A 20,416-nucleotide genomic window follows, 5' to 3' on the forward strand; every position below is an offset into this window, starting at 1 on the left:
CTCAGTCATCTTCACTGAGTGTGGCGTTAGCTACAACTAAATCATGCGGGGACATGTGCGCAAAACGTCCGATACTTCCAAATGACGACTATGAGCCAACTTCATGAGATTGATTTATGAACCAACTCGGCATGGTGTTGTCCATTGAAAGACATTCGTGATGAAAATACCGATACGAACAAAAGGTTAAACAGTTCACGAAAGAGTAAAAGAAGGTCTAGTGACAACTTCAACATTTGGCACAAAGGCTTGAATAAGTCTAGACCGATTCAATAATGAGCAGGATGAAGATATCATCCAGAATGCAGCCATCACCAACGTGTCAATCTGAACTAGTGATGGAACAGAGCCATAGGTAATCAGCCAAGTCACCAGTTTTGCCAACCTTGAAAACCGCAGCCGACTGGTTCCCAAAAGTTCATGTCCTGATCATACCCAAGAGATGGTAAATGATGAACTAGAGGACCAAGCGGGTTTATAATTTGTGCTTCTAATCATCCACCATGCGCAATAACTAAACCGATCTCTCTGAATTTGGCTTGTTACAAAACCCCAGGACTCAATTCAAATAGGCGAAATCTAGAGGCCCAAAGTAAGCCGACCCATGGGTGTGGGCTCGGAATTCCCTGTTATATATGGGGCAGTCAACATGGAGGGACCGGGGAACCCTAAATAACTGTTGGAGGGCATCAACTCTGCCATTTGGAGCGTTGTTCCGCAGAAACCTAAAGTGCACGGCTATAATGTGTCTCCAGACTTTCCTAGAGGCGATTATCAGCAATTGAGATATAGTTTACCTTCATGACCGAGAATGAATACGCCGTGCGTGAAGTGGACACGCTTACTCGCAAGTGTCTTCCTTTCGAACAGTGTACCTCCTACAAGTGAGGCCAAAACATTCCGGACATTTGAGCCCAGGAAGAAACAGAACTGGGGAGAATTAATCGCCAACAAAGTAGGCCATACCCCAAGGTTGTTGCCTGCTCAATGAATACGTGACTAGCTGTCTTCGCTGCCTGCTCGACGTCCTATGGCAGTCTCCAAGCGATCAGTGCGCAAGTCCCCTTTGTCATGCATGTGGTCGAGGTCGTCGCCGACTTCCCTAGTTTAGGTGATTGTGACCAGCTTCTAGTCGCCGTGGACAAATGTTAGAAAGAGAAAGTTGAGGAAGTGGACTTGGAATTTGGGCTTTACGCAAATATCAAGATGACAGTGCAGGCCGAATTGGCGGTTTGTTCTATGTGTTATTAAAAGAGGTCAACCTATGTCTGAGTTGGCCGAGTTGTTGGTACCTTTAAAAGATCAGGAAGCGTTCAAGTCGCCGCAATTGGAAGATCGAATCGGCCATGATACCCATGTACTTGCAAATTATGTCCAATGTCTAATTGAATTTCTGATAATTCTGGTATAAACAATCCACAGAAGTGGAGCGTTGACATATCCTGTATATACCATGCTACCAATCGTATAAACCAGAATCATTCTCAAGATGCAACTCCCCAAGAGTAAAAGTGAAACCGCTACATGCAGACAGACAGTTACGTAGTAGCTATACCAGGCCAATCATCCCATCATCCGAATCACAATATAGAGCCATCCATCCGCGTACATCGAACTCCTCACTAACTCCTCAACGGGCGTAGACATAGGCACCGCTGCGCCATGCAGTACCGGTTTCGCGAGCACAGGGGTCCTGCGACTGGGGAAAAGATGCGGAAGGAGAGAATTCAACGCGGTGCCTACTGTCTGGGTCTGTGGGGCCGGGCTACCGCGGGAGAGAGTCGCTTGGCTGGCCGCTACGCTGCCGGCCGGGAGAGTAGGAGGCACGAGCGACTGGACGACTTTCAACGAGGGGGAGCTTGAGTCCGGGGGAAGCGGGAGGAAGAGTCGAATGGGGATGTTGCGGAAAGGTTGAGAGGGAGGGGGGAGAAGAATGCTGGAGATGCGTTGGAAAGAGGACAGGTTCACTTGTCGATCTTGTTAGTTTCTTCTGACCATCATTCTCACATTTGCGTCTGAGAATGAAACGGAAAAGAGATGAAATGAACATACCGTCCTGAACAGAATCCCACAAGCCCGAAGAATCCTCCTTCGAAAGACTCATGATGCCCTTGGCGTTCCCGTTACGCAGGAAATCCGCCTCCTTGACGCTGTTGATAAACGCATCGTGCATGACACCTCCGCTGCCATCTAATTTGACGAGCTCCCCGCTCGGCCATGCAGTGAAATGCACCACCAGCCTCCAAGGAAGATATTCGTCGTTCGAATCCACGTCATCGGATCTACTCCCCCGAGACGCCGGATCCGCTCCCGCGTACAGGTCATACAGCAAGCCGGCAGGGAGATGCCACTTGAGTGGGACGCCTTCAAACGAGAGCCACCCTACGTGATGTTCAACGTTGGACTCTATCAAAGAGCTCGAAAAGAAGGCTTTCAATCTCGGCAGTAAGAAATTCAAATATGAGATGCGTGGATAAGAGATCTGATGATCAGGTTAGTCGTCTAGCTTGGCACAATAGAGTGGGGACTGAGAAGAGATACGAGATATGGGTCTGTCTGGTCATATGTACGACTCTCGTCTGGGGCCAGGGTTATTTGTAACGGCAGCCTGCCGTCCCAGACGGCTTTTTGAATGTCATTTAGAGTGGCTGAGTTCTCCATGACGTGTGTGATTGACGCCGAGGGATCTCGACTGTGACTTGTTAGCCGGGCTCGCTGAGCCTAGATTTCCAGGATGATAGCATACTATGAGTGACAGTGTTTTCAAGCAATTCAAAGCGATGATCGTCGTGGAACTACAAATGCAAGCGGGAGTTGGAGACAACGGCGCTACCCCTCGGCAGCATGATCAGAGGGCGCTTCCTCTACAAGCTCATGGGGCGTTTCGGCGGGACAGGAAATCTCATATATTCAATCTGTTTACAGGGTGTAAGTATGAGGCCAAAAGACTGTGCGCGTGGCCGGAAAGACAAGGAGGGGGAGAGATGCAGGAGACATGCATCGAATGGATGTTGATGGGGATTGCCTGAAATGGAACAGCGTCCACGTGAGCCGGTGTATTGATACCTGAGGCATAAACGGGTCGCCGCTTTTATCGCCGCCATTGTAGGCATCCACAGGAAAGAATCGATTGACTTCCGTAGGAGATAATGGAGTTACCAGAATAATACGTCCAAATGCATATTTCTAGTCTTCAGCAGTTGGAATTACTCTCTCTACTTACTGTCATCCATTCACGAGTGTTGCCTACACACCGTCGACGAAGGCCCAGTATGCTCCACTATAAATAGATAGCAGGGCTACATGAGAGAGAAGTCAGACCCAGAAGGAATCTGTCCAGGAAAAGTGAATATTGATCACACTATCTTCATTTCAGCTGATTCATCTGCTCGCCTTAGAAAGGTCATCTGTCATGGCTTTAGCATGAGCATTGCGTCATTCAGGCCAGGAATGAACAGCCGGCGCATCGGTAGACTTCTTCACCGGCATAGACGACGTTAATCATTCTGTCAGTAGCCACACTGACCAAGACCCACTGTCCGACGTCATGCCTGTTTGATTCATGATAATCCCAAACGCTAGACGTACATGGTTGCCCAATTCCATGATAGCCACTGGACGAAGCCTGGTTGCCTTGAGGTTTGCCTGGTCAGGTGTGGGTATAGATGGGCCGATGCTCCACTCAAAAACGCCCCCCCGCGCCCCAATACATGCTCATGTCCTTGCGCCTTGCTTTAGTGGCTCACATATGCCTCTGAGTTGAGTACTGGAGCATGCATGGAGGTGCTGTCATTGGAACACTGTGCATTGGCGTGCTGCGACGAGCTTCTGTGAACGATGAGATCTCGACCTCTATCAATAGGAAGCCCGTCAAGCATGTCCCGAAAAGGCCACATGCCCGACCCACAAGGGATTGCAACGCGAAGTCATTCGTCATCAGATCGAACAGATAAGGTTACACAGAATCATATCACGACGTGAAGAGCAACGTTCACCGGCGAGCGTACTTTTGAAGTCAACTGTCAGCAAATTTTAGGAAGGGTCCTTGGCTGCCTGTCGATTGAATACCTAAAGCGGAGAAACAAAAAATAGCGAAAGAGTAAGAGACAAGTGTAAGGACATCATCCAATGTCAGATGATTGTTTGAGTCTCCAATGCCTGTCACGAGAATGGTTGAAGGAAAAGTTTCACGAAAAAAGACTCACACCGACCTCATGATCATCGGCAGGACACTGCGAGGATCTGGCTGACTGGTAGGAATCTTTCCCATGGTCCTGTAATTTGGACAAAATGGCAAAAAGCCGTGGTAGCCAATCGATGACTGTTCTCAGTAACCGTGATCTGTATCTCCTGGTTACAGTTCGAGCCTCGACCCAAAACGGCCATTCCAATCAGTGCATATACGTGGAAGCCAACGGGTCAAGGAATAATCCCAAAAATATTTGATTTGTTTCGTGATCAACTTTAGGGCAAGCAAAGCTGGCCTGCTCCCGGGAGAGCCAATCGGAGCCTTCCGTCGAAGCTGCATTAACTGCAGTTTGGGCTCAGCCATGGTTGCACAAGTTTAAATTAGATATCCGGAGGCTGCTAAGACCTTTCCCCGTTATCCTCGGCCAGAATTAGGTCGATAAACTCAGACCGTGTTTTGATTTCATTTGGGAAATAGATCTTCGTACTGTCATTTGCTCCTAGAAACCAAGTGAGAAGACATTCCGAAGGCGGGCCCATCGGAGACATCGATTGTGATTTGATAGGCTGATAGGGACACTTTCTGTTTCTTGCCCTGGGGGTTATTAGGAAACCAAAAGCCGAACACTGAGACACATAAATTTCAAGGACTTGGGTAAACAGCCTCCTTGGCGGTCGTGTTTACAAGCGCGGCGAGCTCTCACAGTAGGGCAGAAGCCGTTGCATTCCGAGGGAACAATAATCTGAAACCGAGTCATGGATGCTACCGGGTTGGCCCATGCAGAAGCACAAGCCTACTAATGTTTCCCATCAAAGTGACCGGGAATTGATGCCGATGAGCAAGTTTGTGGCTCCGCTGTTTGGCCTGTGTCCTAAAATAGATCCTGGTCATAGCTTCTCCCACATGGTTCTCGGCCTTGAGAGGCACAGAGGAGAATACGAGGAAAACGAACATCTTGGCCTAGGATGCATGAGCCTTGTGTAACACACCGTTACCTGAACTGAGAGATGATCCTTGTGCGATGTAGTTAGCACGGAGGGTTGGGCTACGTTCCAGACTGAAAAAGAAAAAGGAAAAACGCGGAAAAGGGTACGCACACATCTTTGCAAGGGCTCAGCACGGAAGATGCTTGCCGTCTCAATGTTAGGCAATACCGTTGAGGTGTACTCATCAGCAGCTGGCGTAACCTCGTTCCTCGCGCTTGACGTAAGATTGCGGATTCCAGGAGCTGCCTCACATCTGCTCTGCGGCCATATCGTGGGGTGACGACCGTTCGTCCTGCCCATCTTGGAGGCTAAGAAAGGGGGCGCGGATTAAGACAGGAGTTACGCCGGGAACGGCAAAAAAACAAGACAGTTTATTCCCCGGAATTCAAGTAGCCTGTTTCGAATTGATTCATATCAACCCCCCTTCAAGCAAGATCGACACGGCGCAATTCAGTTGCCGATGCGTACTATGTATGCCCAGCGGCTGTACCTACAGAACACGGCCGTGATCGTGTTTGCGGATTTTCTCACTCGCCCATCGCATTGGTGTGCCATGACAATTGTCACATTCTAGCCATGGCAACGCCCACTGTTTCTGGTACTTTCTGGACCGGACTCTTTTCACCAAATCAGGAACGTCTTTTAAACTCGAGGTCCATGCAGCTGCCATAATTCGGGCCGGTTCGAAACGTCGCAGTCTGAAGTCAAAGACCACGCGGGACGGTATGCTTGGCAATCATGAAGTGATGAGATGCGAAACCTGACCGGCCAAGGGGGATAATGAGGTAAGATCCATCGAAAGCACTGGTCCAGGTTACCGTATTCCGTAGGAATGTAGATCGGAGTCCCTCGTCCAAAAGCGAGCAGCCTTTCAAAGAGAGACAACCCTGGCGGAGTGAGCCGATAAGGTTGCTGGATTGGCGCCGCTTGGGCCAGGCGTGCCTTGCATGTCTAACAGTGGAGCCCATGCACCCCGTGTCAATAGCTCAACAGCGCTATGTAGCAAAAGAACAATCAAACCTAGCGAGATGGTGACTGATCCGGGAACTCCGACTTAAGACATCGCCGGCTCGTTTATTGTAGAGGTGCTTGTGACCTCGCGGAGTAGTCACCACAAAAGACATTATTGCCGAGAATGTACTTGAAGACCTTGTCCGGATAGGGTTTGTTTCAAGCCTTCAATCACGAACCGACAAGACCATTTCAGGTGCCAAGATGAGGGCTGCAGCACACCCCTTTTTGAGTCGGATTTGGCACCGTCTCGCCCAAAAACACGACTAGATATGCGCCATGGCAGCCGGCACTTACAACCCGACTCCGTGGTAACCCATCTTCAGAGCAAACTAGTAGCTGATCTTGTCGCAATTCGCACAAAACGCAGACGAAAAGCCCCAAAAGATACATGTTTGCGCATCTCCTAATTTCCACCGGTCGGAAGGACTGGGCCCATTAATTGGGGGAACCCAAATTGCTTTTTCGGGGCTGATCGCAGGTTATTGTTGCGCCGCATAATTAACTCCCTTTTGACTGGTAAAATTTTCTCCCTTTCCGAGAGTAAAAGCACTTTTCAGGGGGATGAGGCTTAGCTTGAATGCCTTTTTTTCAGCAATAAATCTGCTGATCGTGAGATTAAAGGGACATTGCTCAGCCCCAGGTGCCCAAATGGACATATTCCGTACATTCCTTGGGGCTGTGGTGATGAGAAATTTTTGTGAAGGCAGTAAATTGTAACGATCGATCAGTGTTTTGACCAAACAGCGGAGCAAACGATCGTGGTCTTTTTTCTTTTTCTTCCACTATAGAGTGCTTGTTTGCGCGAACACTCGATTAGTGCTTTCCATCTTTACTCTTTCTCATCGGAGAAGTGTAAGCAAGAAAAAAAAAAGAAAAAAGCAAAAGACCGGTGGACGTTCTGCATGATGTGTTCCTCTCACGATATCATAGTCATATCTTGCATCTTCCATCTTGCAGAAGAACGCATTGTTATCCTGCAAGGTATGAGGGTCATCCATGCATTACTGCGAACCGGACTCGGAAAACGGAACGTTAGCATAGCTGTAACTGCCGCAGATCCTCACTCGAAAGGGTAAATGAAGGGGCAAAAATAAATAAAATGTCAAGACTCCAGAGAGATGCAGGAGCACGGAGATGGGTGATTGAGGCTGTGCGTAAACCACTTCGATGTGATCAACCACGTTTGCCCACCTGAGTTCAGTCTCAGCCGATCATCTAAACGGTTTTCACCCTCGATCCCTCTCTTCAATCTGAACTATGACATCGTAAGTCTGGCCGCACCATGGTGCCAAGGGGAACTAGGGTCTAGACTCGTGACGAAGCTTTCAGTCTTGGGCGTAGAAATCTGATATCGAGGTTTCAGCCTTAACCCCTTCATGAACGGTTCGTACATCGCATGACGACTAGCGGGGGATACTCCTTATCCGTCTCCCATAGGGCCGTCCTAGACCCTAGATCACATATTAAATAAAAATAAAAAACAAGGGAACTTCGGGTAATGCGTCCGACGTACACCATACCCCTCGTTTGCATTCCCCAGAGTGCCCATTCCGTATCCGATGCTTTTGCACCTAGAGCACAAGCTTGAGGTAAAACTAGTCTCGCGTGATCATCAATGCCAATCTCCTCAGGAGCTCGGCTGAATGTAACAGACTCCGTAGTTCGGTCGTGATAGATCCTTATTTGACCCCAGTCCGAAAGTATTGGCAGATACCAATGAATCACAAGGCAGAGTGACTGGCCCTGAAATGGAAATTCACGCCAGGCAAAAACAGTCTTCAAGATTGTGCAACCAAGCAGCTGAGAGGCAGTGTGCCCGGAGACCCATCTGCTGAAGATCTCACCTCTTTGCGTCATCTTTTCATTTCCACCCTCGGGTGCCTTCCTTTTCGGTTTCTTCCTCCTTGGTATTGACTTTATTTTGGGAGCAGTATAGACACTCGTCTATTCTTGTCGCACGCCTTGTTCGAGTTGACCTGTTTGTGGAGGCGAAGTTCACTGCTCAGGTATAAAGAGGTGTGGTCTTCCGGCTCATCTCATCAACATCACCATCAAACTCCTTCAGTCAACGTCTTCTCACGCTGTCAAGCACAAGTCTCACGGACTGGAACTGTCAACTGTATCTGTTCTACTCGCGATCAACAACCATTGCCGTCCTTCATCTTCGTTCTCTCTTCGCACCTGGGTCCGAATCATTTGAGACATCGCCGCGTTTCAGTTCCTTCCTGTCATAATACCCAATTGGGAAATTTACCAATCATGTCTTCTGAGAATCGACAGAATCAGAAGTAAGGATATCTTCGTTAGTCGAGCAACGAGCACAATACTTACCATCTGATAGAACTTCCAACGGTACGGGCAGCAGCCTCAATGCAGGAAATCTTAGCCACCTGCCGGATGAGAGCAAGAACGGCACTGTCGATCGATTCGTCCGGGCAGCAGCTGCGGATGAGCCCTATTTTGCTCGAGCGCGCATGCCGAGTCGGTCTGAGCATATGTCACGGCTCTCGACTCAGCTTGACGCAACGGATAAAATCATGCAAAAATGAAGACAAAACAGTCTATTCCAAAACATACCCAGAACGATAGAATCGTCGCAGGATCAACAAATGGGCACATCTATGTACAATTGCATTAGAGTGGAAGCGTCGTCAGGCAAGACTTATGGGCCAGTCCCGCGCGCGCAAGTCCGGGGGGAATCAGACGCAGGGCTATGAAAGGAAGCAGATTTGGCAGGCCAAAAATCTGATTCAATTTTTTTATTTGTACTCCGATTTCAAACACAGTCTCAATGCAATAGCTCCCATATACCCTGTGCTACTTCCTCATACTTCGTACTCGGGAATTCGTGGCCAGCGTTGAAGTACTGGAACCTCACATTTCCCTGTAGAGCCGCGGTGGCATCTGGTACGAGCTCGTCTTTCACAATAATGGAATCATGTTCACCACACATTATCAGGACTTTGCTGCCTGAAAGGCCGCTATGAGATTGATCTTGGGGTGTAGGCTCTCTCTGGCTAGCCAAAACTTGACCCAGGCGTTGCCACGATCCAATTTGGCGTTGCTGTAGGATGGGACCGAAACGCATGCTAGACATGAATGCATGGACAAACCCGGAATGTTGGTTCACTTGCCACTGCACGGCAGCAGGAACGCTCACGTGAGGGTACGCCCTGGACAACAATTGAACGTCCTCTCCGCTTTGGGACGGAAGCTCCTCCGTGAGCGCATCAGCAGCAGTGAGCTTTCTATCCTGCTTAGGTTTTGGCGTAACCAATGGTCCAGCACGAAGACGACGATCGACAAGGAATCCTAAGACGCGCTCAGGGACCAGACCGCGGGAATAAAGTAGACGTGATTGGAAGCTGATCTGAGAGTCGCGAAGCAGGCCAGACGGAGCAAGCAGCACCAATGACGAGAGAAGCTGAGGAAAGAAGGAGGCAAAAGCAGCCGCAATGCCTCCACCCAAGGAGTAGCCAGCGAGACAAAACTTGCCGGAGCCGGCTCCGGTCCAGGAGATGGGAGACGAGCTCAAAGCCAAGAAAATCTGAGTCGCAAAAAGCCGATCATCCTGGGGTATATCGGACGGGCAATCCGAATAGCCTCTTCCAAACCTAGCAAAAATAATCAGTTATCACTCTATCGAGGGAAACCAATGTCACGTACAAATCAAACAGCATCACTCGGCAGCCTCGGTCGACTAAAGCATGAGCCACCCCACCAAGGGCGATACAGGGCGTGGTAATTCCATGGACAAAGAGGACCTTCGGGCCATCAACGGGACCCCACTCGTATACTCGTACAGAGCCATAAGGCGTTGACACATCTCGAGCTCCCGGAAGCACATCGGGAGGCAGGGGCAACTCTCGGCTCCTTTCAGGCGACTCCGACGCTAAGACCGACGCGCGCGGCGACGGCAGGACGGTGCTGCCGGGGTGGTCGTCCGACAAAAATGAGCGGAGCGCAAGGCCGAGCGTTAGTGATGCCCCTGTTGCAGCAAGAAGGGGAAGCTGGGAGCGATGATTCGCTAAGGAGTCAGAAAGAAGATCGACGGTTTGAGTATACCAGGCCATAGCAGTGGTTGTTGGGCACCTCTGGCGGTCTATTGGTTTAGAAGTCTATAATCTACAACGCAAATGCAGAGAAATAAAGAATAGGACAACGATAAAAGTCTATGCAGTGAAGATAGCACGAAAGAGAGCGACGTAAAGAGTGAAAGTGATGGGGAGAGTGAAGAAGACGAACGACCGACGCTTGGCGGATGAGCGAGGAAAGTCACCTGCCGAGCTGCCGAGGTTGGCCTCAGGCGCCCAGGGACCCCTCTCCGTCTTGTCTTCAGTCGTTGTTTTCCTTCTGTTTGTTTCCTCCGATCATCTCCGCGATCTCTGCGTGTCACAATACAGCTTCATGTGTGGTGCTCATATTGCTATTTTGAACTAATGCCTCTATGAACTCAGGTTTTTGAAACCTGTTCGGTTCTAGGCCAATTACATATACTCGACAATTTGGCGCAAAATATCGACATATCTCACTCCGAAGATAACGGCTCCAGCACCCAATTTAATTCATCAACTATCTTCAACATTCTTTAAAAGAAATCGAAACAGCCCGACACCAGAAGAATGAATAAGAGGAATAAGCGGAAAGCGAGAGAAGACAGGTCAAGGGTCGATGAAAGGCTCCGCAAAAGCAGCAGTACGGGTCAAACCGCACAAACGCCTCGGGTCAACGGATAAGCTGTGAGATGCAAATTCAGACAAGAGTCTATTATCCAGAAGTAAGGCAAGAGATCGCTATGAAGCAATCTGCCAAGATCCCACGCTTTCTCCTTTCCCAGAATGGCACTTTGCAGGCCCCTTGTCTTCGTATGCGCCGACGGCCCAGTTTCGGACCGGATAACTGTATATACTACGGAGTATGGTAGGGGACAAGAGACTGTAAGTAATCTCCTAGATTAAATCCGCCGTGGAGCCGTATTCAAAGGCAGTATATCCTCTTTTTGCACGATGCGGAGGACTGCCCGTGTGCTTATTCATGGCCTGATTTCGGCTAAATCAAGCTGCGACCTGTGCAGGCACGATGGGATCCGGAAACGATCTGCAAGGTACAGCGCCACACGTTTGAACGTGTGGATTTGACCTGAAATGGAAAGAGGGTCAACGATGCGGTGACGCTGTTTATCATACGATGATGATAGCAGCCATGGGTTTGAAGTGGAGAGGGTATTGACGGATGTAGGCCGAGGATTGAAGCCATGCCTGGGTGCGGTTTACAGGGCCGTATCCATGGAGCGATATGATGGCTTCAACCAGGATATCACCTGAGCCACAAGGCTGCAATCTAATTAACGGACAAAGCCGACTCGACTCTTGGCCTATCGAGCATGAACGATCAGAATACCAGTCATTCGGACAATATGTCCGATCAGGCCTGAATGAACGGCCCTTGGCGAAAGTTATGCAGTCCAAAATAGCCCCAAAGCTGGAGAATAACAGGCCACAAAATGCCGGCAGGATCAGGAAAGACAGTCATTGATGGATCTTCTCCCCGCACTCCGTGGATCGACAAGGCTAACGGAACATCCTGGATATTTCCCAGTCCTTCATCTCAAGCGTCGACGCCTCTGATCCCAGCTTGCGCCCAATCAGCGCCACATTCTGCCATCTAGCGCTTAGTTTCGACGTCCTGTCAACTGTGTCGTGTTGTCGCAACCGGACCGGGGTTATTCCCCAATTGAATTCTTCGCCTGTTTCCCACCCTATATCCGATTTGAGGTCGACTCTTGAGGACAAAACGCCCGGAAATTTTAGAAGGCTGTCCCAATGGCTATAGGGACAATTCAGAACGAATAATTCCATTCGGCGTACTGTCTGCTCATCTTTTTCTCCCCAGTCGAGGAGCGTCAAGCAAGGTAACAGGAAGTGACTAATACTCTGGTTCCTGAATCCATACTGGACCTACCAATCACAGCCATGATCTATATCCTTGTCTCAATGAAGAGCTAGCAGGCCATACAGCATACTACCCTGCACAGCGCGAATCTGCCGAAACGAGCAAGGGAGGTAACTCCGTGCTCTGTTCCCTGGCAGGACGTTCCGTTGAAGAAAAGGGACTGTGGAGAAGGAAGTGCACATTTCGATAATAGCTCATTAGACCCTCAATATATCATCCTGGACGGATATAACCCGGAGTCGCCTCCGTTACCGATGCTGGGATCTCAAACACCAATCATCGCATGCAGGCGATTTTTCGATCGTTTATCACACCCTGGCAATCTAAATTGGGATCCATCTCAAACACTTTCGACGGCCATAGTTCCGTATGGGGCTTCCTTTGGCCTCCCAGAGTCCTGGCGCTTCGTCTATCTCCATGAAACAGCCAGTTCGGCGGCATGGCGGTCCGCAGCACCGGACAGGGCAACACGGTCAGAATTCTCCGTGATGAATTCGGAGGCATCCAGACACACCCTAGCGATCTATTGTCAACGGCCTCAATAGACATATAAAGAGGCATCGCCCTCTCGAGAATAGGACATCATCTCTGCAGGACAGACAGACAGCAAATATCAATTGACTTCGCTCTCTATCAAACTCCGCAATGCATCAACGTGCCCTTCTTTTCTCTGCTCTTTGGTCGGCCGTCAGCGCCCAACAGGCCGGAACGCTCACAGAAGAAAGTCACCCGGCTTTGACCTGGCAGAAATGTACCTCTGGTGGTAGCTGCACGGAGCAGAAGGGCTCGGTTGTGATTGACTCCAACTGGCGCTGGCTCCACGACGTCGATGGCAGTACAAACTGCTACACCGGCAACACCGTGAGTACCCTAATCATTCCCAGAGCAGACAAGGAGAAAAAGTACGAGGCTGATCAGGACGCTTTCCAATAGTGGGACGAAGAACTCTGCCCAGACAACGAGGCCTGTGCTACGAACTGTGCCTTGGATGGTGCAGACTACAGCGGCACTTACGGTGTGACCACTAGTGGCGACGCCCTCACCCTGAAGTTCGTCACTGGCGAAAACGTTGGTTCTCGTTTGTACCTCATGGACAGCAGCGATGAGAAGTACCAGACGTTTGACCTCATCGATAACGAGTTCACCTTTGACGTGGACGTCTCCGAGCTTCCCTGCGGCCTGAACGGTGCTCTGTACTTCACCTCCATGGATGCCGACGGCGGTGTTGAGAGATACCCCGAGAACAAGGCCGGTGCCAAGTACGGAACTGGTTACTGTGACTCGCAGTGCCCTCGGGATTTGAAGTTCATCAACGGAAAGGTATGTTTCTATGCAGCTCCATGGCGTCAAGAAGAATGCTCATACTGGAATAGGCCAACGTGGAAGGTTGGGAAGGCTCGGACAGCGACGCCAACGCTGGAGTTGGTGGACACGGCTCTTGCTGCCCCGAGATGGACATCTGGGAGGCCAACAGCATTTCGAGCGCTTACACTCCTCACCCCTGCGACGACGTCAAGCAGACCATGTGCGAGGGTGATAGCTGCGGTGGAACCTACTCCGGCGAACGTTACGCCGGTACCTGCGACCCCGACGGATGTGACTTCAACTCCTTCCGGATGGGCAACGAGAGCTTCTACGGCCCCGGCAAGACTGTCGACACCAACGAGAAGATCACCGTCGTGACCCAGTTCATCAGCGGCTCCTCCGGCTCCCTGTCCGAGATCAAGCGATTCTACGTGCAGGGCGGCAAGGTGATCCCCAACTCCGAGTCCGAAATTCCCGACGTGAGCGGCAACTCCATCACCTCGGAATTCTGCGACGCCCAGAAGGCGGCCTTCGGTGACGAGACCATCTTCCAGGACCACAACGGCCTCAAGGGCATGGGAGACGCTCTCGGCGCCATGGTCCTCATCATGAGTGTCTGGGACGACCACTACGCCAGCATGAAGTGGCTCGACAGCACCTACCCCGAGGATTCCACTGCCCTTGGTTCGGCTCGTGGTACCTGCGAGCCCGGCGAGGGTGACCCCGACAAGGTTCGGTCCGCGCACCCCGATGCCACCGTTACCTTCTCCAACATCAAGTTCGGTCCTATCGGCTCGACCTTCGATGCTCCCTCTTCTTAGATGGAGAAGAACGGACTTTCTGAGAAACTCCGAGGTTTGCATAGGTCTTGCAGAAGTGAAAGTGATTCCCCTATCAAGACAATGTACATAAATTAAAAAGCAAGAGGAGACGGGGTACAGAGACCATGATACAAGGCAGGCCAGGCTAGCTCCTAGCTTGCCCTTTTGATCATGAGTTTTCGACTTTTCTTTTCTTGCCGGTTGTTTCCTTTCTTTGACTCCTCTGGCAGTCAGTCGCCTTTCGTTCTTAGTTTATGTTTCTTTCTTGTCTCTTTCTCTGTACTGAGTTAGATTGAATTGAAGTGATGATTTTGCCTAGTTGATTGAATCTAGTATAACCAAAGAATCTGGTCGATCAGCCTGCGCTAAGCCCTTCCGGTAAAGGGTGGATCAGGCACGTGTTGGCTTTCAGCGCCATGACAGTAAGAAACAGTAATAATGTCCAACTCCCGCCAAAGCCACTGGTAATGTAGCGTAAACTGGTATCGGCCGTGTATAAACGGCGACCATCCAGACGCCCCACTTTCCAACCGGCAGCTTCAATGAAAAAAGAGCTTTTGAATGCGAGGTGAAGTCCGTCTTTTTACTCCGACAGCTTCGAATTATTCTCTACCTCCTCACCTCCCTACTCGCCATGTTCGACACGGTCTGTACCCTGCCCCTGTCGGCAGACCTATTCTCCCAGGCTGTGCACCCCGAAGAGCCCGTCGTCTCTGTGGGTCTCTCTTCCGGCCATGTGCAAACCTTCCGGCTGCCGTCGGACGAAGGTGACAGCGACAGCGACGGAGCCTCGACGTCCTCGTCGCGCAATGGCCGCGGACATATTGATACGATGTGGCGGACGAGACGGCACAAGGGCAGCTGTCGGTGTTTGACGTTCGGTGTGGATGGACAAACGCTGTACTCGGCCGGCACGGACGGGTTTGTGAAAGCCGCAAAGGCGGAGACCGGGGTGGTGGAAAATAAGATCGCAATTCCTATGGAGAAAGATGGGTAAGTGATACTTTGCTGTGCTTTGCTGAGCTTTGCCATTGGATAGGTTTGAGGGCTGTGGCTGCGATGGTGGTCAATGGACGTTCATTGTTCTGCGGCTTCAATGGCTGTCCGATCTTGAACCAATTGGGTTTGATTTCTGTTCAAGTTCATGTTTCTCTGACTTTTTGTTTGTCTGTGCTACTAGATCCGTTGATGCCCCCACGATCGTCCACGCTCTCTCCAACCAGACCCTCCTCCTAGCCACCGACTCGAGCGCCCTGCACCTCTACGACCTCCGCATTCCGTACTCGAAAGTGTCCGCCCGGCCGCAGCAGAGCCACCACCCTCACGACGACTATGTCTCCTCGCTCACACCCCTCCCGGCATCGGACACCAGCACGTCAGGATTCAGCAAGCAATGGGTGTCGACGGGCGGCACGACACTGGCCGTAACGGATCTCCGCCGCGGCGTCATGGTGCGCAGCGAAGACCAGGGCGAGGAATTGACCAGTTCGGCATACATGGGCGGACTGCCGTCGTCGGGGACCAGCCGCGGCGAGAAGGTGATCGTCGGCGGCTCCAGCGGGGTGCTGACGCTCTGGGAAAAGGGCGCGTGGGACGACCAGGACGAGCGGATCTATGTGCAGCGGGCCGGCGACGGAGGCGAGGCGCTGGAGACCCTCACCGTCATCCCCGACGAGCTGGGCAAGGGCAAGATGGTGGCTGTCGGTATGGGCAGCGGGAAGGTCAAGTTCGTCAGGATCGGGCCCAATAAGGTTGTGTCGGAGGTGATGCACGACGAGACGGAGGGTGTGGTCGGTCTAGACTTCGATGTCGAAGGTCGCATGGTCACTGGCGGTGGACAGATCGTCAAGGTGTGGCATGAGGCTGCGGGATCAGTGAACGGAGCTCTTCACGGCAAACACATGATGGGCGACAGCGATGACAGCGACGATGACGACGGTGTTGATTCCGATGATAGCGAGCAACAGAGCCGCCCGGATCAGTCGCGCCGGAAGCAGCGCAAGAAGAACAAGGCCGATCGCAGAGGGGCTCCTGGTATCATGGCCTTCCACGATATGGACTAAATTATCGGTCACAAGCCGAGTTTAATGTCTACAGGCAGGAAAGAGATCACTGCGACAAAAGTGACAGGAAGCAATAGCGTGGGTATACCCATGGGGACGCAACTGTATATTCAAGAAAAAAAAGTTCAATTGTTATGCATCATGCCTGCCTACATATTTAATGATAGCGAATCAAGAGGATTCCCAATGAGATAGCCAGTCTATATTCCCAAGTTCTATAGAATCATCAGAAATCCGGAGTCGACCAGAGCGCAACTGCCGAGTCCCGCGGAGGCAGACCCACGGTGAAGTGAATTCCCCCAATGACTTGAAGCGTTTGACGGTGGGGTGTGGGGAGCTACGAGGATTAATCATGATGATCAAGCTGCGTCGGCTACTGGGAGTATGCGACGGCTTGCATATATCTAGAGGTGGTAATCACCGCGTGATCTCCATCTTGTCATTTTCGTTGACTGGGAACTCTGCACCGTACATCCACACGAGTTATACTGCCTAAATAACAACCAAGAAATGGACGCATTCGAATACAACGCCAACCCCGGCCGTGTCATCTTCGGCAGCGGCACTCTCCAGAAACTACCCGATGAGATCGCACGATTGAACGTGAAAGCGCCGCTGGTGCTCTCGACGCCCCAGCAGGTGAACCAAGCCGAGAGCATCCAGGCCGTCCTGAAGGGCCAGATCGCCGGCATCTTCAGCGAGGCGACGATGCACACGCCGACGCACATCACCGACAAGGCGCTGGAGTACGCCCAAGCGCAGGGCGCGGACGTAGTCATTTCCATCGGCGGAGGAAGCACCATTGGACTGGGGAAGGCCATCAGTATCCGCACTGGTCTACCGCACATCTGCATCCCGACTACGTATGCAGGAAGCGAGATGACGCCGATCTTGGGCGAGACGGCCGACGGGCTGAAGAAGACTCGTTCGGATCCGAAGATCCTTCCTGGAACGGTGATCTACGATGTCGATTTGACTATGACGTTGCCGACGGCGATGAGTGCGACGAGCGGCGTGAATGCCATTGCCCATGCTGGTGAGTGTGTCTTGTGGTGTGTGTACCTATCGCAAGCTTAGAGTACTGACGCGACAGATAGTCGAGGCACTCTACGCCCGTAACACGAACCCCGTCATCAACCTGATGGCGCTCGAGGGCACTCGGTCACTGGCCTCCGCTCTGCCGGAGATTGTCGAGAACCCTCAGTCCCCATCTGCGCGGTCCCTGGCTCTCTATGGCGCATGGCTCTGCGGAACCTGTCTCGGCAGCGTGGGGATGTCCATCCATCATAAACTCTGCCATACATTGGGAGGGAGCTTTAATCTGCCTCATGCCGAGACACACACGGCCGTTCTCCCGCATGCGATCTCCTACAACGCGCCCAAGATCCCGGAGGCCATGAAGAAGTTGGCCGAGGCCCTTCCCGACAGCAACGGGGATGCCATCCACGGTCTCAATGTCCTTCTGGAGAAGTTGAAGGTCAAGAGGGGTCTGAAGGACTTTGGAATGAAGGAAGAAGATGTTGACAAGGCGGCCGATATCGCGGTGGGCAACCCTTACTGGAACCCGCGGGAGATTGAGCGCAGTCCGATCCGTGAGTTGATCCGGCGTGTTTGGGCGGGCGAACCGGCGCGAGCAGACCTGTGAGGGATGAATTTCATGATAGCTTCCGTTCATGTATATAAGTTCAGGAAATACCGCTCTCAATTCCACCTGTTGAAGTTATGGTGCCATAAAAGGATCCGTAATTGGCACACGCATTATTGGCTCTGCGGATGGCGGGGTGAAGTGGGGGGTTTCTTTGGGCCTCGAAGAAAAAAAATATCCGCCACTTTCTTACACTTCGCCAGTTTGACAACCCCGCCGATTGCAATCGTGTTCCCTCGCTCGCCCTTCCATAACTACAGAGCCTATCCGTCTTGTCGAAATGGGCACCGAAATGGAGGCAGCGCCCGTCTTGTCGACTCCGGATGATCGCATCCTGGAGGCCACCGACCCCGTCACGTCGCACGATACGACTCGATCGCTGTCGGACGATGAGTTATCGATTACTTATGATATTGATCGCACGCTGAAGGAAATTCGCCAGGCTCGGTATAAGCGCATCGCTCTCCAATTCCCCGACGACATGCTTCCCGATGCCCCGCGAGTCTTCCAGCTGCTCAGTCGGGGTTTGGACACGCGCGACAACGCCGCTGCAAACGAGGGCAATGGCACCCAGGCTCAGACCAATGGGACGGAGACCGGCGATGCGAACGGTCTATCCCACGGGGTGTCTCAGCTCAGCGTGGAGGCTAAGGAGCCGTCGCCCCGACTATACATTTTGGCGGATACTTCCTACGGAACCTGCTGTGTCGACGAGGTGGCAGCCGAGCATGTCGACGCCGACGTGGTCGTGCACTACGGACGATCGTGCCTGTCTCCAACCGCGAGACTGCCGGTGATTCATGTCTTTACGCATAAGCCTCTGCCACTGGAGCCGGTTGTGCGGGCGTTCAAGGAGACCTACCCCGATCCGACCACGAAGGTCATCCTCGCAGCCGACGTCACCTATACCGACCATGTTCCTTCGCTGTATTCCCGGCTGGTAGAGGAGGGCTACACCAACTTGTTCGCCACGGAGTTGCTTCACAACCCGTCATCCGCCATCCCCAATCGCACCGTGCCCGATTCCGTTCGCGACTCGTCCGAGACCTTGTCGGAGTGGCAGCTTTTCCACATCTCCGACCCTCCTACCGCGCTCCTCTTGACCCTGGCATCCCGCGTCGCTTCCATCTACATCTATCCCACGAACGATCTGGCCAACGAGAATGTCAAGCCCCTGCCCGCGTCGACGGCCACCACCCTATCACGGCGTTACGCCATCCTGACCTCTCTCAGCACGGTGCCGATCTTCGGTATCTTGGTCAACACGCTTAGCGTGAAGAACTACCTGCACATTGTAGATCACGTGCGGGAGCGGATCGCAGCGGCCGGCAAGAAGAGTTATCTGTTTGTGGTGGGCAAGCTGAACGCCGCCAAGGTGGCTAATTTCAGCGAGATCGGGGGTTGGGTGGTGATCGGATGCTGGGAGAGTTCGCTAGTTGACAGCAAAGAGTTCTGGAAACCGGTGATCACGCCGTTTGAGTTGGAGATGACGCTCCAGGGGGATGCCGAGCGGGTCTGGACTGGAGCCTGGCAGAGTGACTTCCAAAGCGTGCTGGACAAACCCGCTGAGGATCCCAATGCCTCGTCCACCGACGCCAACGCGGACAACGACGAGGATGAGATGTCGGAAGACGAATCCGCACCGCCCGAGTTCGACCTGCGGACAGGACGGTATGTCTCGCACTCGCGTCCCATGCGGACTTCTGCACCCCGCGTTACCGCCGACGACGCTGTTTCTGCGACCGGCGGACCGTCGGCTGCGCGAGCACTCGCCCGGCGCGCAAAGGGGGATGTGGCCATGATCGGCAACAGTATCTCGCCAGGGGCGGAATTCCTACGGTCGCATCGGACCTGGAAGGGGCTGGGAAGCGATTTCGATATCCAGTATGAAGAAGACGACGAGACGGAAACCCCGGATAGTACGCTGGTGGTGGAAGGGCGCAAGGGCATCGCAAGGGGATACACGGTGGGCGGATCAATAGAGAAGCACTAGACTCGCCCTAAGGGAGGTTAGCTGGATTGTAGTGAGGAACACCCGTTGGAGAAGGGGTCAAAACGGTGGACCCAAACTCTGGCCATGATTATTACGGCGTAGGGAAGCATAGGGAGTCGAATAGTCGATAGATCGATAGAAGTCAATCATACCCCAATTGGATTTGCAATTGCACTGAGCGCCAAAGTCGAGCAGGGTAGACCACGCCACGGCGCAGACTCATCACGAAGCAATAGATTAAACCCCAATCAATAAAGCAACCCCTCTTGTGCAAGGACCCCAACCTGCCCTCCTCATTCGGGGCGACCTATCACATGATGCACTCCCGGGCAGATCCCGGAATGAGTTGGATTTGTTCCCAACCGTGAGTTGTCACACTCCCTCAGCGCCTATTGTTCCTTTTCCCCTCTCCTCTCCTCTCTTCTGGTCTCCTTCTCTTCTTATCCTC

At 52.1% G+C, this 20,416-nt stretch overlaps 7 protein-coding genes across 7 annotated transcripts; 5 read left to right on the top strand and 2 right to left on the bottom strand.

Annotated features, from left to right (window-relative positions):
* Positions 1-679: 679 nt before the first annotated feature.
* atg5 (autophagy protein 5) lies at positions 680-2,940 on the bottom strand. Its single transcript, XM_046082447.1, has 4 exons — positions 2,747-2,940; positions 2,542-2,692; positions 2,053-2,482; positions 680-1,967 (listed from the first exon to the last, which is right to left on the bottom strand). The coding sequence occupies exons 2-4, from the start codon at positions 2,659-2,661 to the stop codon at positions 1,564-1,566; spliced, it is 954 nt and encodes a 317-aa protein (XP_045938404.1). The 5' UTR covers positions 2,662-2,692; positions 2,747-2,940; the 3' UTR covers positions 680-1,563.
* A 5,508-nt stretch (positions 2,941-8,448) lies between these two features.
* Positions 8,449-8,738, top strand: LDX57_000803 (uncharacterized protein; the record flags this gene model as incomplete). The annotated part of the gene is made up of 2 exons (XM_046082448.1): positions 8,449-8,477; positions 8,531-8,738. 2 exons carry the CDS (start codon positions 8,449-8,451, stop codon positions 8,736-8,738), a joined length of 237 nt encoding a protein of 78 aa, XP_045938405.1.
* Positions 8,739-8,977: 239 nt separating this feature from the next.
* Positions 8,978-10,262, bottom strand: LDX57_000804 (alpha/beta hydrolase; the record flags this gene model as incomplete). The annotated part of the gene is made up of 2 exons (XM_046082449.1): positions 8,978-9,803; positions 9,856-10,262. The coding sequence occupies 2 exons, from the start codon at positions 10,260-10,262 to the stop codon at positions 8,978-8,980; spliced, it is 1,233 nt and encodes a 410-aa protein (XP_045938406.1).
* A 1,603-nt stretch (positions 10,263-11,865) lies between these two features.
* Positions 11,866-14,570, top strand: LDX57_000805 (glycoside hydrolase family 7 protein). Its single transcript, XM_046082450.1, has 3 exons — positions 11,866-13,002; positions 13,075-13,461; positions 13,515-14,570. Exons 1-3 carry the CDS (start codon positions 12,787-12,789, stop codon positions 14,265-14,267), a joined length of 1,356 nt encoding a protein of 451 aa, XP_045938407.1. The 5' UTR covers positions 11,866-12,786; the 3' UTR covers positions 14,268-14,570.
* Positions 14,571-14,901: 331 nt separating this feature from the next.
* On the top strand, positions 14,902-16,330 carry JIP5 (WD repeat-containing protein jip5; the record flags this gene model as incomplete). The annotated part of the gene is made up of 2 exons (XM_046082451.1): positions 14,902-15,260; positions 15,448-16,330. The coding sequence occupies 2 exons, from the start codon at positions 14,902-14,904 to the stop codon at positions 16,328-16,330; spliced, it is 1,242 nt and encodes a 413-aa protein (XP_045938408.1).
* Positions 16,331-16,840: 510 nt separating this feature from the next.
* On the top strand, positions 16,841-17,975 carry LDX57_000807 (maleylacetate reductase; the record flags this gene model as incomplete). Its single annotated transcript, XM_046082452.1, has 2 exons — positions 16,841-17,366; positions 17,428-17,975. 2 exons carry the CDS (start codon positions 16,841-16,843, stop codon positions 17,973-17,975), a joined length of 1,074 nt encoding a protein of 357 aa, XP_045938409.1.
* A 280-nt stretch (positions 17,976-18,255) lies between these two features.
* Positions 18,256-19,968, top strand: DPH2 (2-(3-amino-3-carboxypropyl)histidine synthase subunit 1/2; the record flags this gene model as incomplete). The annotated part of the gene is made up of 1 exon (XM_046082453.1): positions 18,256-19,968. One exon carries the CDS (start codon positions 18,256-18,258, stop codon positions 19,966-19,968), a length of 1,713 nt encoding a protein of 570 aa, XP_045938410.1.
* Positions 19,969-20,416: the final 448 nt, after the last annotated feature.

The sequence above is a fragment of the Aspergillus melleus genome (genome assembly GCF_016097325.1).
Source record: "Aspergillus melleus strain CBS 546.65 chromosome Unknown contig1, whole genome shotgun sequence".
NCBI classification, from domain to species: Eukaryota; Fungi; Ascomycota; class Eurotiomycetes; order Eurotiales; family Aspergillaceae; genus Aspergillus; species Aspergillus melleus.

What these genes read in the sequence shown, in the direction of transcription:
- atg5 (XM_046082447.1), bottom strand. Translation starts at nt 2,661, where the DNA reads ATGGAGAACTCAGCCACTCTAAATGACATTCAAAAAGCCGTCTGGGAC. An exon ending in ACCAGACAGACCCATATCTC is followed by an intron (nt 2,483 to 2,541) that starts GTATCTCTTCTC and finishes CCTGATCATCAG; the next exon opens with ATCTCTTATCCACGCATCTC. An exon ending in GTGGGATTCTGTTCAGGACG is followed by an intron (nt 1,968 to 2,052) that starts GTATGTTCATTT and finishes AAGATCGACAAG; the next exon opens with TGAACCTGTCCTCTTTCCAA.
- LDX57_000805 (XM_046082450.1), top strand. Translation starts at nt 12,787, where the DNA reads ATGCATCAACGTGCCCTTCTTTTCTCTGCTCTTTGGTCGGCCGTCAGC. An exon ending in ACTGCTACACCGGCAACACC is followed by an intron (nt 13,003 to 13,074) that starts GTGAGTACCCTA and finishes GCTTTCCAATAG; the next exon opens with TGGGACGAAGAACTCTGCCC. An exon ending in TGAAGTTCATCAACGGAAAG is followed by an intron (nt 13,462 to 13,514) that starts GTATGTTTCTAT and finishes ATACTGGAATAG; the next exon opens with GCCAACGTGGAAGGTTGGGA.